This window comes from Macaca thibetana, chromosome 8 (assembly GCF_024542745.1).
Source record: "Macaca thibetana thibetana isolate TM-01 chromosome 8, ASM2454274v1, whole genome shotgun sequence".
Lineage (NCBI taxonomy): Eukaryota > Metazoa > Chordata > Mammalia > Primates > Cercopithecidae > Macaca > Macaca thibetana.
In genome coordinates, this window is record NC_065585.1 from 21,569,769 (window position 1) to 21,586,607 (window position 16,839).

At 44.3% G+C, this 16,839-nt stretch overlaps 1 protein-coding gene across 1 annotated transcript in view; it reads left to right on the forward strand.

Annotated features, from left to right (window-relative positions):
* Positions 1-362: 362 nt before the first annotated feature.
* The window catches only part of FBXO32 (F-box protein 32), a 43,681-nt gene continuing 27,204 nt past the window's right edge, over positions 363-16,839 (forward strand). The window contains exons 1-4 of the mRNA XM_050800224.1: positions 363-870; positions 6,962-7,074; positions 8,567-8,616; positions 9,831-9,923. Of these exons, the coding sequence (XP_050656181.1) occupies positions 755-870; positions 6,962-7,074; positions 8,567-8,616; positions 9,831-9,923 (372 nt within the window). The 5' untranslated portion in view covers positions 363-754. The remainder of the gene's footprint in view (positions 871-6,961; positions 7,075-8,566; positions 8,617-9,830; positions 9,924-16,839) is intronic.

A 16,839-nucleotide genomic window follows, 5' to 3' on the forward strand; every position in this document is an offset into this window, starting at 1 on the left:
CTGTGAGCGAGGTCAGTAGGCTGCGCCCCCTACTCTCCGCCCGGCTACGCGGTGCCGGCCACAGCTCTGCGGACGGTCTCGGAGGCTGATCTGGCTGCGGAGGTCCATCCTGACAGCTACAGGGCAGGAAGGGGGCTGGCCCTGCTCCCCACGCCCACCACGCAGGGACCCAGACGCCGCTCCGGCCGCTTCCCTGCACCTCGTCAGCCCGGGAGCTGCAGGAGACCCGAGGACAGCTTTCCGAGCGCCGGGCCTCGCTCTGGGACGACGGTGTCCTGGGGGAGGGGAGGGCGCGCGGAGGTGCCAGGGGCTGCGGGGGACCCGGCCTGGCAGCACCGCTTCAAGTTTCCACCGGCGCGGTTGTGCAACCGGGAGAGGAGCGTGAGCCGCAGGCGCCTCGGAAAACAAGCCGAGCCCATAAACAAAGCCACGTGGCCTCCGGGCCGGGGGGCCGGGCTAAGAGCAGGCGGCTCTTCCGGCAACAAAGAGCAGCGGCCGGCAGCGGGCATAAATACTGCGGCAGCGACTGCCGCGCAGCACTCCCGGAGCCTGCAGCGCCTGAGACCACCACCCCCGCCCCCCGAGCCCGCCGCCCGGCAGGGTGCCCCGCGCCGTTCCCGCCGCCCCCACGCCTGTTCCCGGCCGTCGTCCCCGTCGCGGGCCCCTGCACCCCGAGCATCCGCCCCAGGTGGCGCGTCCCCGAGGCCACCAGGCCGGCCTCTTTTCCCCATCCGTCCCGTCCGCTCGCGGTGCCATGCCATTCCTCGGGCAGGACTGGCGGTCCCCTGGGCAGAGCTGGGTGAAGACGGCCGACGGCTGGAAGCGCTTCCTGGATGAGAAGAGCGGCAGCTTCGTGAGCGACCTCAGCAGGTGAGGGGACCCGCCACCAACTTCCAGCCCCCGCGAAACTGACCCGGGCTGGTCTAGGGGGCGCAGGGACCGCGAATGAGGGGTAGGCAGGGCTGGAGCGGGCTGAGGAGGGAGACCGTGGCCCGGAGGGTGGGACTGCAGTGCCTGATTTCTGTAGAGGTCTCCGGACCATCGGAAACGGGAAATTCGGTTTCTCTTCTTGTTCAAGGTCAGTGTCTCCAAGTGGACACGACTCCTTACAGAACACCTGGTCCCTCTGAGAGTCTGATGACATTCGCGGATCGTGTCCCCAAACGCTCGCTGAAACTTAATGACACAGCTTTAGTGGTCCATGCTTTAAGGACACAGAAGTCGCGCACTTTGCCCTTGTGGGGGCGCGGGCTGGTGGGCTGAGCCCCTTCACCGCGGGGTGGCCCGGCTCCCAGCGCCCAAGCACTGTGGACGCGACGGGTGACGGGATCCGACGCAGGTCCCGCCTGGAGCGCTTCCAGGCCCTGCCCAGGCACGGGCAACCACAAGTGGCCGGGAGGTTGAGTAACTAGGAAGGGACAGACAGATGGTCCCTGGAGCAGCCGCTTACTGGGCGGACTTGGGAGCGGTGGAGGCTCGGGGCTGCAGAGGTGCAGAGGAGGGAAGTGGGCAGGGGATGAAACCCACGACAGCTCTGCTTCTGGGAGGACAGGGCTCTTGCACCTGTTTCCTCGGTGGCCCTCTCGGTCGATCGGCTTTATATAGAGAGTGCGCTCCGTTTCCAGGGGTGCCTGTCAGCTGCGAAAAGCTTGCCTGGCCCCGGTGAACCTCTGGATTTGAGGTCTTACCTGAGCCCTGGGGTCTGATGGGAAACCTGAGGTCCGCTGCGCTCCCCGCTCAGCTTGGCGAACGACGCTAGCGCCCGGCTAGTAAGTCAGGTAGCCTGGAATTTCTCAGCCCCTGATCTCAACAGTTGACTTTCAGAGACTCTTAGCATTTAGCCTCGTGAGGCGGGGGGGCGATGAAAGTGGTTCCAGAAGGGACTGGTGCAGCCAGAGTCACCCTTGGGAGCCTTTTCCTGCCGCCTTTGGTTAAAACCATGGGCCCCTGCACCCTTAAATTGGCTTCAATGGAGAATTCTGTTTCTGGGCCAGGTTCCCGCTTACTGAGATTTACCAGTGGTTGCTTGGAAAAAGCATTGGCAATAAATTTTGAGAAGACTATCAAGAAAATGTGGTTATTTTGTCAGCTTGACCTCCCGTGCCTCCCATTTGTTTGCGATTTGTAATGCATCAAATTCCCATTGTCTCACAATGTAAAGAAAGACATTATTTAATCCTGGTGGTCTGTCCGGAGAGACTTAAGCATATTAACTGCCAGCATATAACCATTTATGTTGGAGTTACTTGGAGGCAGTCCCAGGGGAATTTAGGGACCACCATAAGGAAATCTTATTTACATAAAATCAGGTAATTTATTTACAATAAAGTAAGACCAACTGCTGTTGACAGACTGTGTCTTTTATCTACTGGAGTTACCAATTATGCCTAAATTATTCTCGCTCAACAAAATGGGAAACGTCCTTCCTCCTTGTTCCTAAGGACAATGATCTAACATTTTGGTACTTTATTTCTGTCTACAAGTTCAGGTTCTTTCTAGAAAAGTGCAGAAAGGGTCTGAAGAGTCATATTAGAGCCACTCACCCAAATATAATTTCAGGATGCTTCTCAGTGGATAGCAGATGATTGCGTTCAGCAGGAGAAGATTTAAAATGTAGGGTTGTATTAATACTCACCCTACTCGGGAGGCTGAGGTAGGAGGATCGCCCAGATGTTCAAGGTGGCAGCAAGTCATGACTGTGCCACTGCGCTCCAGTCTGGGCCACAGACCAAGACCCTGTCTCTAAAAATAAATAAAAAATTAAAATTGGCTTTAAAATACCCTGTACCAGCATCAGGAGAGAAACTGGTGTCACTCTCCTTTAGAAATAAATAGTGGCATCTCTGTCTTCACAGTGTGGAAGACCTGAAGATGGTCTTAACTTACCACAAAAGTTTAGACTGGGCTGGGATCAGGTGGCTTCCTGCACAGCCCCCCTCCCATGTCCCTGTCCCCTTCATAAGCCTCTTTTCTTTCTTCCCATTTCACACCTGAGCTGGAGCTGTCACATCCATCATCATTACCGCAAATAGTCATTGATATACTGACCACCTGTGGTCTCCTTTGAGTCAGCGTTTAGGAATCATTGGGTAGCCTCCTAGCAAAGCAGCTGGCTGTTTGTTTGCAGGGTATTTTTTTTTTCCAGCAACTGTAAACAATCCCTTCCCTACTTAGCATGAGAAGCCTGCCAACTTCTTAAAAGCAGTTGGCCTTCTGTGATCTGGGTTTGTCATCTTAAATATCCTCAGTTTTTGGTGTTGGTGACGTTTCCCCATGATGTCAGGTTTGGGCTGCGTGTCTGCCTACACAGGTGAAGCTGAATGCTTCTCCTGTTTTGAGAAAACAAAAGGCAGGCCCTTAAGCGGGCAAGGATCATGAAACAGAACTACAGAGACATGGTAGACTAATTCTCTAATTCCACAGACCATTCGGCAAGCGGCCCGAACAAGAGCCCAGGATAAAGGATGCATGTGTTGGTTTTCAGCCTGGGGTTATTATTTTGTGTTGACCAAGGCTTGTCCACACAGCACACCTATTCTGGACTCAGCTGGCCATCTTCTCTGTGGTCCGGGACTCCAACCTTCTCCGGTGTAAAATGTTACAAATCCAGTCTCAGCCTTGTGTCCAGGAGTGAGATCATGGGAGGATTTAAGATAAGCTTAAAGCAGGACCCTTTCTCAAAAATGTTGAAATTATATAAAATAGAAGGGGAATGGCAAGTGTTAAATATGGTGGGGCAGATTTAAAATGCAAGGAAAGAGCTTGGCGTGAATTGGGATGATCCAAGAATGCTTCAAGGAAGTGGTGGTTCAGGCGCCTGCACAGCCCTCCTCAGCAACCACCCCCTCACCGCCCACCCCCAGGATGAGTAACCTAAGCTGTCTAAGCCTACACTTCTGTCTTTGAAAACTGACTCAAATGTTGCTTTACTGTATAGCTAAGGCTGGACCCGGAAGCAGGAAGTTTACCTTGGTGCCTGGATAAAAATAATAGTTCAGATTTTATGAGTGCTTACTGTGTGCAAGACACTGTTCTATGAGCGTTATACACTAGGCTGTTGGTTTCACCAGAGCATTCTGGGTACTAGCCTTGTGAGTTTGGCGATCTAGAGATGTGTCAGTAAATTGGCATAGAAATCTCACTGGCTTTCATCAAGGCTATATAACTACAATTAAGCCTCTGGGGGCACGTCACAGCTTTCTTAAATGGTTTTTATTGCAAATGAAATGAGAAATAGGGCTTTATTTTTTTTTTTAATTTTCTTCTTTATCTGCTGCCAAAACAGTCTTATTTATGGTCTTATTTTGAATTTTTTCTACATTTTTAAAAAGTTGCCTTAAAGTGTCTTGGTATGTGGTAATGTGGGGCTGGGGAGTGCGTCTTTTTCTTATTCTAGGCCTGTGCCTATAAAAATCAAGATTAGTAAATAGTGACTACAAAATAGCAACTTGCTGGCTATTATTGAATTTAGTGAAGAAAGCAGCCTCGTTGAGATGGTTTTGCTTATTAAAAAAAAAAAAATCCAGTGCTCCAATTCCTAAATGGTGGTGGTTTTTCTTGTTAAAAATTTCGGTTGTAATTTTCCATTGGCTTTGCATTTTCTTGAAAAGGACACAATTGAACTCTCAAAATAGCCTCTAACTGAATATATTATTGCTTAAAAGAAAACATATAAGTAGGCAACACAAATAAACCCCATAGGCCTTCTTTCCAGGCCCTACCTCCGGAATCTAAAACCTAATACCAAGTGAAAATATAGGGTTTCTCTTTGGTTAAAACTTTTCTACATTCGACAGTGAGAGAACATCATCAATTATGTAAAATTCTTTCTAAACTAGCTTTTGAAATGAGTCACTCAGGCTTAAAGCAGGTTATTGTAGTTTCTGAGGAAAGTGAGTGCTCCAGTTCCTTTAAAGAATGTTTTCAACTGGAAAAGAAAAAGATGAAATATAAATATTTGACCTTGCTAAGTAATGATCACAGTGTATGGCCCAGGCTCGGAAAATCTGCTGCTGAACCTTAAATGTTGAGAATAAGACAACCTCATTTTATGATTCTCTCTATGTGGAATTTATACTGTAGGTTTTTGTTGTTTGTGGGGGGGGTGTGTGTTCTTTCTAAGGAAGCCTTCATGTGGTATTTTTGCACACAAAATGTTCTAGCTTTGCTTTCTAAAGCTGATCTCAGCTGTGGTACATCACGGACCACTCAAATGACCTTCCATCTTTTGCTGTTTTTCTCAACGTTGATTGAAATGTCTTAAGTTAGCCTCAGGAATTCAGCTCTGTTCTTTGTTCTGTCCCTCTTTTCCTTCTGACCTTGGAGCAGAAAATCAACTGGTCAGTGATTCTATACCCCTATAGTCATGCAAATAGACAGAAACACACTCCTGTGTTATACAAAGCTTGGCCCAAAACACTCATCCTTGGCTTGTTTTCAAAAGTGCCTCTGAGAGGACATTTCTGCAGGACTCTATCTGAAACCTAAAAATATCCTGTTTCCCTGGATGAAAAGAAGGCTATCGAGTTTAGTAGGAAACTCAGTAAATGGTATTAAGCATGGCCTTATGAAGGAAGATTAACAAATGATTATTTATCATGTTAGCCCTTAAGGGTCCAGAAAAGCAACACTGAGTATATTGTTGGAGATGTCATATGTGAGCATATTAGCAAGATACTTGTACTAACTGAAGTGCTACTTAAGACAGTATTGTATTAATAACAAAAAGATACTGGAAGTTGCTTCAAATCTTTTTTTCTCTTCTACCATTTATACAATGCCAAGGAAATAGAGAAGTGCAGATGTACATAATTATACCCAACAGATGTATATCCAAAAAAGATATAAATCAAATTGCATTTTAAATTCAGCAGAAAAACTCAGAACATTAAAGGAGTATAAAATATCGGTGGTATAGCAAAAAAAAAAAAACCTAATTTATGTTTTACCAGTTGGCATTATAAATCCTGTTTTATATACTTCGTGGGGGTTGAGGGAGTTAGGGAACCTATCTTATCATACTTCAACATTTCTCCTGCATTCCTTCTGTGGAAATTATTCAGATTTACTTTGAAGTAACATTGTATAGTTGAATAGCTTACTACCCCTCAAATGATTGCTCAGCCCACTGAGGGAAATAATCGCCAGGCCCGAGGTGAGCCTGCCCATCCTTCAGTGACCTGTGAATTAGGCAGGTACATCCAATGTCTGTTCAGCCCTTATAAACTTATCAATTATAAGTTTACCTTGTACAGTCAAGACCCAAAGTCTTCGCCTCACAGCATGATGCCTAGTGTGTGTTAGTCAAGGCACTACATGAAACCTAAGCAACTAGCACTATACACAAAGCATCTCCTAGAAATGGAGTTTATATGTCAGATTTCTGTAAATGTGATTGTGTTTTAAAGACATGTTGGAAGGATACTACTTAAAAGCAGCTTAAGTATACTTTAAATGGATGAATTGTATGGTATGTGAAGTTTATCTCAACGAAGCTGTGTTTTTTTTTGTTGTTTTCTTTTTCTTAAGCAGCAGTAGCAGCTTGGGGTAGATGCTTTCGCAAAATGAAGGCATTGTGTAGTACAGCGATACCAGTAATCACCCCTCCCCTCCATTCATCATTTTTGTTTAAAGTAATATCGTAGTACTCTGCGTTGCTCTTAGTTGAAGAGTAGAGTGCTGTGTGTCAAATTACAATGCAAGGCACTGTTAAGGAATTCAAAAGAAGTAGAAGCTCCCATCCCCGCCTTCCACACAGATGTGAACTTGCTTCATCCTAAAGGAGAAGTCTGTGCCTGTATAGACTTTTTTTTTTTTTTTTGAGTGATCATTTTATTGTTTTATTTTGTTTGAGAAGCCTGTATGTTTGTTTGTCTTATAACTCAGTGAGTTATTGATAAAAACAGCTCAGGTTCATGTATAGCTGTTACATCTCATCCTCTTTGTCTTCTGTTATTCATAGTTACTGCAACAAGGAGGTATACAATAAGGAGAATCTTTTCAACAGCCTGAACTATGATGTTGCAGCCAAGAAGAGAAAGAAGGACATGCTGAATAGCAAAACCAAAACTCAGTGTAAGCCATTTGTTTTGAACTTCAGAAAAAATCTGTTTGAAGATAGTTATGATTGGTTCTTGGAGGAAAAAAAAAAAAAAAAACACCTCCCATGTCACACGTCTGCCTCAGTGTTTTACTGTGTGTCCCTGACAGAGGTTACTGAGATCTTAGCACTCAGAAACCTGGCTGTGCATTTTACAAGCGAGATTAACATATTCTTTATAGTCTTGTTTATAAGTCAGTTGCTAGTTGAGGGCCTTTTTTCCTGCCAGTCATTTGTATTTGGTTATTTTACAGTGATGTGGTCGGCTGAATGAGTTCCAGTATGTATTTTTATTTTGAACTGTTTTGAGGCTTTGAAAACAGATTTTTCTCCCTCTTTCCTTCTATAAATCCTATTAACATTTCTAGATACTATATGTAAGTATCAGCAGAGAATATAAAGTTGTATTAATAGCAGGAATTACAGGTTACTTTATCTGTAACGCATGTTTTCCTCATGTTATCTGTTTGATTTCCACTTTTCATGGGCTTATATAAGTTTCAGGTTTGGCATTGAAAATAAACTTGTACTTGAGTATTAGGTTTGTGTGGTTTTTTTTATTTTTTTATTTTTTATTTTTTGGTGTTTTTTTGTTTGTTTGTTTTTGTTTTTTGAGACAGTCTCTCTCTGTCACCCAGGCTGGAGTCAGTGGCATGATCTCAGCTCACTGCAACCTCCACCTCCCGGGTTTAAGTGATTCTCATGCCTCAGCCTCCTGAGTAGCTGGATTACAAGCACCTGCCATCACACCTTGCTAATTTTCGTGTTTTTAGTAGAGACGGGGTCTTGCCATATTGCCATGTTGCCCAGGCTGGTCTCAAACTCCAGGGCTCAAGCCATCCACGCCCCTCTGCGCACAGCATGTGACTCAGTCTGTCAAAGCCTAATTTCATTTTTTGGTGGGGACGGAGTCTCACTCCGTCGCCCAGGCTAGAGTGCAGTGGCACAATCTTGGCTCACTGCAACCTCCATTCCCGGTTTCAAGTGATTTTCCTGCCTCAACCTCCCAAGTAACTGGGATTACAGGCGCCTGCCACCACACCCAGCTAATTTTTATATTTTTAGAAGAGATGGGATTTCACCGTGTTGGCCAGGCTGGTCTCGAACTCCTGACCTCTAGTGATCTGCCTGCCTCAACCTCCCACAGTGCTGGGATTTCAGGCGTGAGCCATTGCATCCGGACTGTAATTTCTTATGGCATAATGTTTTAGAAAATAATAATAATAATTTGGAGCTTTGGTATAGGAAATCTGGCTATCAAAGATTTAGAGTGCTTCAGACAAAGCAACTTATAGCCCCAGTATTTCTACACTGCAGAAATTAAGCACTTGAAACTCCTTAGGTTGTCAGTAGAGTCCTTATCTTTTTTGTCAAAACTTTTAAAACTTTGGAATACATGAAATGAAATGTTTTAAATCTTGAGCATGTTGCAGATATTAAAGCTGTGTATTCTTTTTGTCTCTATAGATTTCCACCAAGAAAAATGGATCTATGTTCACAAAGGAAGTACTAAAGAGGTGAGCATCCATTCATTTACTAAGTTATGCTAAACCTTATCCCTTCCTGATAGCGTAGGGAGGGAGGGATATGGTAGGGAGGGAAATTACTTCAAATCATGAGTGTCTTCTTGGATGTGGGAGACAGCAGCTATTAGTCTATTATCTAGCCAACCATCAGAGTTTGGAACAACAGAGAGAGAAAGAAGCAAAAGTCACCAGGTGGACCCTCTAGTCGTTCAATGAAATTATGTATGTAAAAGTGCTTTATAAAGACTGACATGCCCATCTCAACCATATTATTATATCGTCCTGGGTTTTGCCTGAGGGCAATGTCTCCCTTTTGTTCTAAGATCTCTTTGGACTTCAACTCAGTTAAATTTCAGTCCTGGAAGGAATAATCACTAAATATAGTAGAAGTTTTCAGTGCCTGCTCAGTGTGATGTGGGAGGGGACAAGACATTATAATAACTACATTTGTATGGCACTTTATAAAGCCCTTTTATGTATATTTTCTCTCTGCACAGGCATTTGCTAAAATAACTAGGATACAAGCATATGAAAGAATTTCTCTGACTGTCAGGGACCTCAGTGAACATCTAGTTCCCTCTGTGATTTGAGGTCCAGAGGGGGTCACTGATAGTCCCAAGACCACCCAGATACCCAGATACCAGGACTACGAGCCAGGACTTTATACTCCCAATTCCCTCTGTGTTCATAGGTTAAAAGATCAAAACTTCTTTGCTTTCTCCCAAAACCTTAAAAACACTTTTGATGATCACAGTGAGAAAAGCACTATTGGTATAAGGCAAGCTGGTGACACAGTTGGCGCAGGTAGGTCTAATTCTCCTCCTAGGAGTACGTTACAGTCACCAACCATCATGACCTCCCGTATCCCATACCTTGCTCCCAGTCTTCTCTTAATACACAATTACTTATGATTTTTCTAGACTAATATGTGGAAAAATCATAAGCAAGGTCCCAAATGGTACAAGTCAAGAAAAGGGCGTGTTTAACATGTGAGGGGCTGACTGAGGCAGCTGCTGGCTGTGTTACCCACCTTGGTGCCTCTCAAGGGCTTGTGGGTACAGGAAAGAAGCCAGTGCCCCAGGTCACCTAAGACAGGCATCAAGCTCATTTGGCAAAATCCAGTTGGGTTGTTGTGACTGGCTCATTCTGACATGGATGACCTCTGCATGCAGGAGTAACTTCTGTGTCTTTGTTTTCGCGTTCAGCGCCATGGATATTGCACTCTGGGGGAAGCTTTCAACAGACTGGACTTCTCAACTGCCATTTTGGATTCCAGAAGATTTAACTACGTGGTCCGGGTAAGTCTCAAATGCCTAAAGGCTCATCCAGGCCCTTTCCCAAGTTGAATCATCTCTTTGGGTTGTCTTGAAGTGGTTTCCCCAAAAAGTAACTTTTTAGGACCTTAAGAATTTTGAGGCAAGCAGAAAACAGACCCCTCAATCTCCTTCTTCCCCAACATACTTCAAGTTCTTAAGTGGGTCGCACTAGGATGTCCCTGAGATTGGCCAGGACGGGCAGGGGCCGCCATATTACCCCCGTGAGTGGGTTAAAGAGCCAGCCTCTTCAAGTGAAATTTCACGCCAAGCCCCTTCCAAGCCCGCCCTGTGGATACATGGGAACATGTCACAGGCAGCACCAGCCCTGGCAACAGCCTTAGCAAGAGAGAATTCAGCAGGAAGCAAACCCTAGAGCACTTTGGCCTGTTTCAAAACCCAGCACCTCTGACTGTTCTCACTGTCTCCCACTTGTCCTACTTCAGCTGACTCTGGGGGACCCCAAGGCATTCTCAGAAGAGGCCACAAAACTGGATGAGTTAAAGCACCTCCGTGTTTTGTGCCTGTGGTTCCCTTCCACCCCCGTGTGATAACAATATTCAATCCCATGTCCACCGAAAGCTTAAAACTGCCTGTTTTGGCCAAGTGCAGTGGCTCACACCTGTAATCCCAGCACTTTGGGAGGCCGAAGTGGGTGGATCACCTGAGGTCAGGAGTTTGAGACCAGCCTGGACAACGTGGTGAAACCTCATCTCTACTAAATTCAAGAAAATTAGCCAGGCGTGGTGGCACACACCTGTAATCCCAGCTACTCGGGAGGCTGAGGCAGGAGAATTGCTTGAACCCGGGAGGTAGACATTGCAGTGAGCTGAGATCACGCCATTGTATTCTAGCCCGGGCAACAGGAGTGAGACTCCATCTTAAAAAAAGAAAAAAATACAATTCTGACTGTTTGGATCTGCCATTTTCCATTTTAAACCCATTTTGAAAAAAAAAAGACTGATTGCGGTGACTCATGCCTGTAATCCCAGCACTTTGAGAGACTGAGGCAGGCGAATCACGAGGTCGGGAGTTCAAGACCAGCCTGGCCAACATAGTGAAACCCTGTCTCTACTAAAAATACAAAAAAAAATTATCCGGGTGTGGTGGCAGGTGCCTGTAATCCCAGCTACTCAGGAGGCTGAGGCTGGAGAATCACTTGAACCTGGGAGACAGAGGTTGCAGTGAGCTGAGATGGCGCCACTGCACTCCATCCTGGGCGACAGTGCGAGACTCCATCTCAAAAAAGAAAAAGTTAATGAGCAAAATATTAATGATGAATATGGTAAAGCAGATCAGCTTAACCATGACTGTCATGTTATTATTTTTAATTGGTTTATTATTTTGTTATCTCTGCCTACCCTCCAAAGCTCCCTTGTGTATTTTTGTCAGCAGTCAACCTGGGAGGTAGCAGCTGTTTGGGTTTTAGGCTCAGAAGTAGGAGGGAATTTTCCCCCGTGGGTGTGGTTGGTTTGGTTTTTATTTTCTTTTTCCTGGATTGTTGTGCTTCTCGGTGCTGTGCCACTGAGTCAGATGATTGCAGAGGCTCAGCCAGGGTGATGACATTCAAGGCCCCTTGAGACCTGGATCCTTCACCTGTCATCTGGGCAGATGCAGGCTTGGCTGTCCAAAGTGACCTGATAAAAACCCAGGCCTGCAAGAAGCAGGTTAGGAGCTGTGAGCTGAGCCTGTGACCAACAGAGCAGATATATTCGCTCTTCAGCTAAGCTCTTCTTCCAATCCAAAAGGGATAAAAATAAGAGACCTTCTTGGGTGAAATGTTCACGCCATTCAGTGTGACTCTGCAAGTTCACGGAGGTCACCTAGTCCTCCTAGGGCCCACAGACTAGTCTAGGCTGGTTGGAAATGGGCCCAGGATGATCTGGAAGCTTCTACTGCTAAGAATACGAATAGTTTCCATCTTCTGGGTATTAGAGGAAGACGCTTAGATCTGATGTCTTATTACAAACTGATCTTCAAAATGGTCAGTTTTTAGATGGCCTTCCTTTCTACCTGCTTTTCCTTTTACAAGAAATAAAGCAAAGGAACAAGCATCATGATAGTGAAAATCTATTTCATCCAATATGTTCATTTTCACCTTTTATCTTTTTAGTAACCCTATAAAATATGGGTGCTTTGATTATCTCTCTTTAAACAAATGCTAGTACAGTAAGATAAAATGACTTGTCCACGATCACAAAGGGATGAAATCAAGATCTGAAATCTGGGCAGTCTTAGAGTCTACACTTTTAACTGCTACCATGAGTTCTCTGTGAGCAGAGGATCTGAAGTAAAACAGCCTGAGGGCAGGTCCCAGCTCCACTGATTTCAAACTGTCTCAGCCTCCCTAGAGACGTGGTTTCCTCCTCTGTAACAATGACTTACCTCAACTTTCCAAGGTAACTGGGGAAACTTAGTGATATAAACAGAAGCACTTTGCACAGTAGAATCTATAAGCACTTTGCACAGTAGAATCTATCTACTGTGCAAAGTCAGCCGCTAATGTTTACTATTACCCACTTACCAAAATTATTGATTTCCCCCTAAGATGCCTTTTCAGTTGAGTTGATTAAAATGTTTTCTACTTTTAAAAAAATAATTGGTGAATCTGGCACTTGCGTAAGACGCAGCACAGAGAACACGTATCCAAGAGTATCTAATTGTAAAATACATCATGAGCATTTTGCTTTAAATAATCTTAGAGAAACTGCTGAATGCTTTCAAAGTTGTTAGGCTCAGAAATAGTGGAAAAATATGTCTATTTTGCAAAGAACAATTTTTCCCCATCACTATTAGAGACCTCTGTAATTTGAGGAATAATATGTTATTTTTATAAAGAACTTAAAACTTTTTAATGATAGCCACCGTGTTTTGAGGTTTTCCTTCTTAGGAACTCAGTATACTTCTCATACACTCTTATCCTTAAACCAACTCTGCAAAGTAGCTTGCCAGTATATTATCCCCATCATACTACTTTGACCTAATGGTGTTTAAATGCTACAATGATTACTGGTTTCACTAAGGAGCTAAACTGATTTTAAGGGCCATTTGGAGGAAAAAAAAAAAAGTTCAAAGCCTTGAGAGCCAAATACATTTTCTGAAAATCTGTTATGTTCATGCTGGTTGTCATCTTCCCAAAAAGAGCCATGCAGAGGTAATAAAAGAGACGGCTAACACTGCTATCTCAAAGTGTTATCACTCAGCATGAAAATTTCATGGAATGTTTAGAGTTGGAAAATTTTTTACTATAACTTGGAAAGATGTTTATATAACATTTCTACATCAATTTCACTGGCTACAAGCTACATGTATTGGCCCTGCTCCCTCCCCTACACAGCCCCAGTGACATAAAGACAGTTCTAGCTATGTGTTTTAAAGATTTCACATCTCTAGAAGCAGCAGCTTACCTACTCGTAGAAGGACATTTAAAACATAGTTTACCCTATAGCTCAAGACCAACACATTTTGGAAATTCCCTCGGGGAGCTGGAGAGGATTCCAGAGGCTGAGCCAGTCGGACTGGAAGTTTGTAAACATGAGTAGGTGAGTGCTGACTAACCAGGTCACAGAGAGGTCAGAGGATTGAGTGAGTCTTGAGCATCAAGTCAACCAGGAGAAGGTTTCAGAGACCATCACCCATGTAATGGCTCTGCAGTGAGCCTGCTGTGATCCCAGTGGTTCTTAGCCCTGGCTGCACATTGAAATCACCTTCGAAGCTTGTTAAACTACAGAAGCCCACCTCTGGAGTTTCCAATTTAATTAGTTGAAGGTGGTACCCAGGCATTGCTACTTTTAAAACGTCTGCCTGGTGATCTCAATGAGTTTTCAAGTTTACAGACCAGCTCGGAAACTACTTTGGAGCCCAGATATTACATTTTGCATATTAATGAGAATTTTTAAACAAAGTGCATGGAGACATTAAACTCTAGATATGACTTCTGGTCCTTCAGGAATTTAGTGATGGAAAGAGGACAGCCCCTCCTATATTCCAGCTCAAAGTTCGAAGCTTGTTTTTTGTGGTACCTTCTGCGCATCAATCACTTTACTTCTCTGAACTATAAAACTGGGATAACCATACCATACCTATACTGAAGCATTTTTATGAGAATGAACAAATAAAATGTAAAAATAAAGGCAGTGGGTGTGAACGTGTTATATACATTTCAAAATGCAATGTAACTTACTTTTCAGAAAGTTAAGTAGGATTTTAGCATATGCAACCACCTTTCTAGGGTGACTAAACCTGAAGACTCAATTCATAGGCCAGATACAGTTGGGGACAGAGATTTGCCTATTTGCAGTGGGACTTCTGAGGCCCTTAGAATGGTTGTACATTTTTAAAATCTTTATATTCTCGCCAGAGAGGCTCAATGACAGAAAACACCAACATTTATCCAAACAACTGCCCCTGTTCCCTTGGTCCCTAGTGAGTCCCTTGAGAAACTGCATTATTGGGATAAGATGGAATTAAGATAAAAACTGAGCAGTACCAATAAAAAATATGGCTTTAAAAGGTCATGAAAGCAACTGTTATTTGGTGTCTGTTATTGCTGAGTACAATGTAATACAGAGCTTAAACTTGAATTCAAACTTATACTCCTCTAAAACCTGTATTATTTTCTCCAGGCCCTGCCACTATAGCCAGTGAGGGAAATAGATGAAATAAATCTGACTCTACCTTGAAGGTCTGCAGCAGGGGTCAGCCAACTCCTAGCCCTCAGGTCAATAGCCTACCATCTGTTTTTATATGGCCCATGAGCTAAGAATGATTTGTACGTTTTTCAATGTTTTAAAAAATTAAAAGTATAATATTTCATAACACATGGAAATTATGTGCAGCTCAAATTTCAGTATCCATAAATAAAGTTTTATTGGAACAGCTATGCTCATTCATTAGATACTGTCTGTGGCTGTTTTTGTGCAAAATGGCAGAGTTGGGTTCAGAGTTGAGCAACAGAGAGCTTATAGCCTGCAAGCCTAAAATATTTACTATCTGGATTTCTACAGAAAGAAAAAAAAGTATTGCCCCCTGCCATACAGTGTAACTGATAGCCTGAGAAGTGTGCATTAGAAGAAGTTACCTACTCTGACACCATGAGAATGAATTTGAAAAGAACCAAGATGTGCTAGAGGCAGATAGGCTATGAAGTTTCGGAAGGGTAGCATTACTGTGGGCAGGATATTCAAGAAAGACTTCAAGGAGAAAGTGGGATTTAAACTGGTCTTGAGTAAGGGTAGAACTCAGGGGTCTTGAGTAAGGGTAGAACTCAGGGGAACTGGTTTGAGGCAGGCAGGCAGGTATAAGGTCTGTTGAGAGATCAGTGAGCAGAATATTCAAGTATGGACAGAAGTAGCACAGTGTGCTTTAGAATATAGATCATGGGCTGGGTGCAGTGGCTCATACCTGTAATCCCAGCACTTTGGGAGGCTGAGGCAGGAGGATCACTTGAGGTCAGGAGTTCAAGACCAGCCTGGCCAACATGGTGAAACCCTGTCTCTACTAAAAATACAAAAATTAGCCAGGTGTGGTGGCGCACACCTGTTAATCCCAGCTACTTGGGAGGCTGAGGCAGGAGAATCACTTGAACCTGGGAGGCAGAGGTTACAGTGAGCTAAGATCGTGCCACTGCCCTCTAGCCTGGGTGACAGAGGCTGTTGTTTTAGAAACTCTGTCTCAAAAAAAAAAAAATAATATAAGATCATCGAAGGGTGTTGCCACGAGCTGGTTATTATGATCTTGGGCAGGCCTCTGTTGCCCATCTGTAAGATGGAAATGATGACAATAGCACCCTGCTCCTAGATATGATGAGGACTAAATGAGATAAGCAGTTTATGAGTGTTAGTCATGTATAGTAAGAAGTTTATAAACGCTACTGATGATTGTTCATTTAAATATGGCTAGAAAAGGAGATTGGACAGACTTGAGAAGAGGCTTCGAGTGTGAGGCTACATTATCTAGTACGCAGGAGGAAGCCACTGGAAAAAAACAAGAAACAGCACCTTGGCCAAGCAGTGTTTCAGAAGGTCATGACTTCTAACAGGCTCTGGCATCCCCAGATGCCATCAACCAGCAAATTATAAATCTGTTACTTTGTGGTTTACAAATTCCATCTTTGTGTATCTACGTCTTTGATAAGCACAGTCAGGCTGTACAGTAGGCAGATGTTGTTAACCCATTTTAGAGGTGAGGAAGCAGAGGCCAGGGAACTGGGTGATTTGCACAAGGTTGCCTGCCCAGGAAGGGACGTGGAATAGAGGCAGGACCTAAGCCTGGTTCTCCAACTCCTGCTCCAGTGCTCTCTCCTTTCAACCGCATTGCTTAGAAGGCAAAATGCAAAATGGAGCCTGCCTTTTATCACCACTAAAATATTTGCACACATGCACACACGCTATCACAGGAGAGGGTCTTAATGCCAGAATGACCTTTGATCTGATTACTCCTAGCTCTCTCTATGGGATGAGAATGAGCCCAACTCTATAGTAACTGTAGCTGCCATTAACAGCCCAGGAAGGTCAGAGAGAACTTGAGTACCAGTTTTCTCACTGGAGTAAACTGACCCATACATGCTAGTGGATGAAGAAGGACAAATAAAAGCTTGCAACCCCAGTTTCTTTGTCCCTCTGCAGCAGAGCATCACAACCTAAACCGATGCACATTCCTATTTTTTTCTGCGTTACCACCCTAAGTGCATTTGAATGTTTCCAGCAAGTTACTGCATTCCTACCACCCCTGAAAGCATTTTCCAAAAACATGTTTCAGTTTAAGTTGACTGGCGGTTTGGCAAACAAAAGGCTGGAATATGGCACAATGACTCAAATTTAAACCCAATGCCTTAAATTAAAGGCATGCTGTTGCCAAGCCCCTGGTGGGCCTTGATGTGCATCAGCATCCTGGCCCCTTC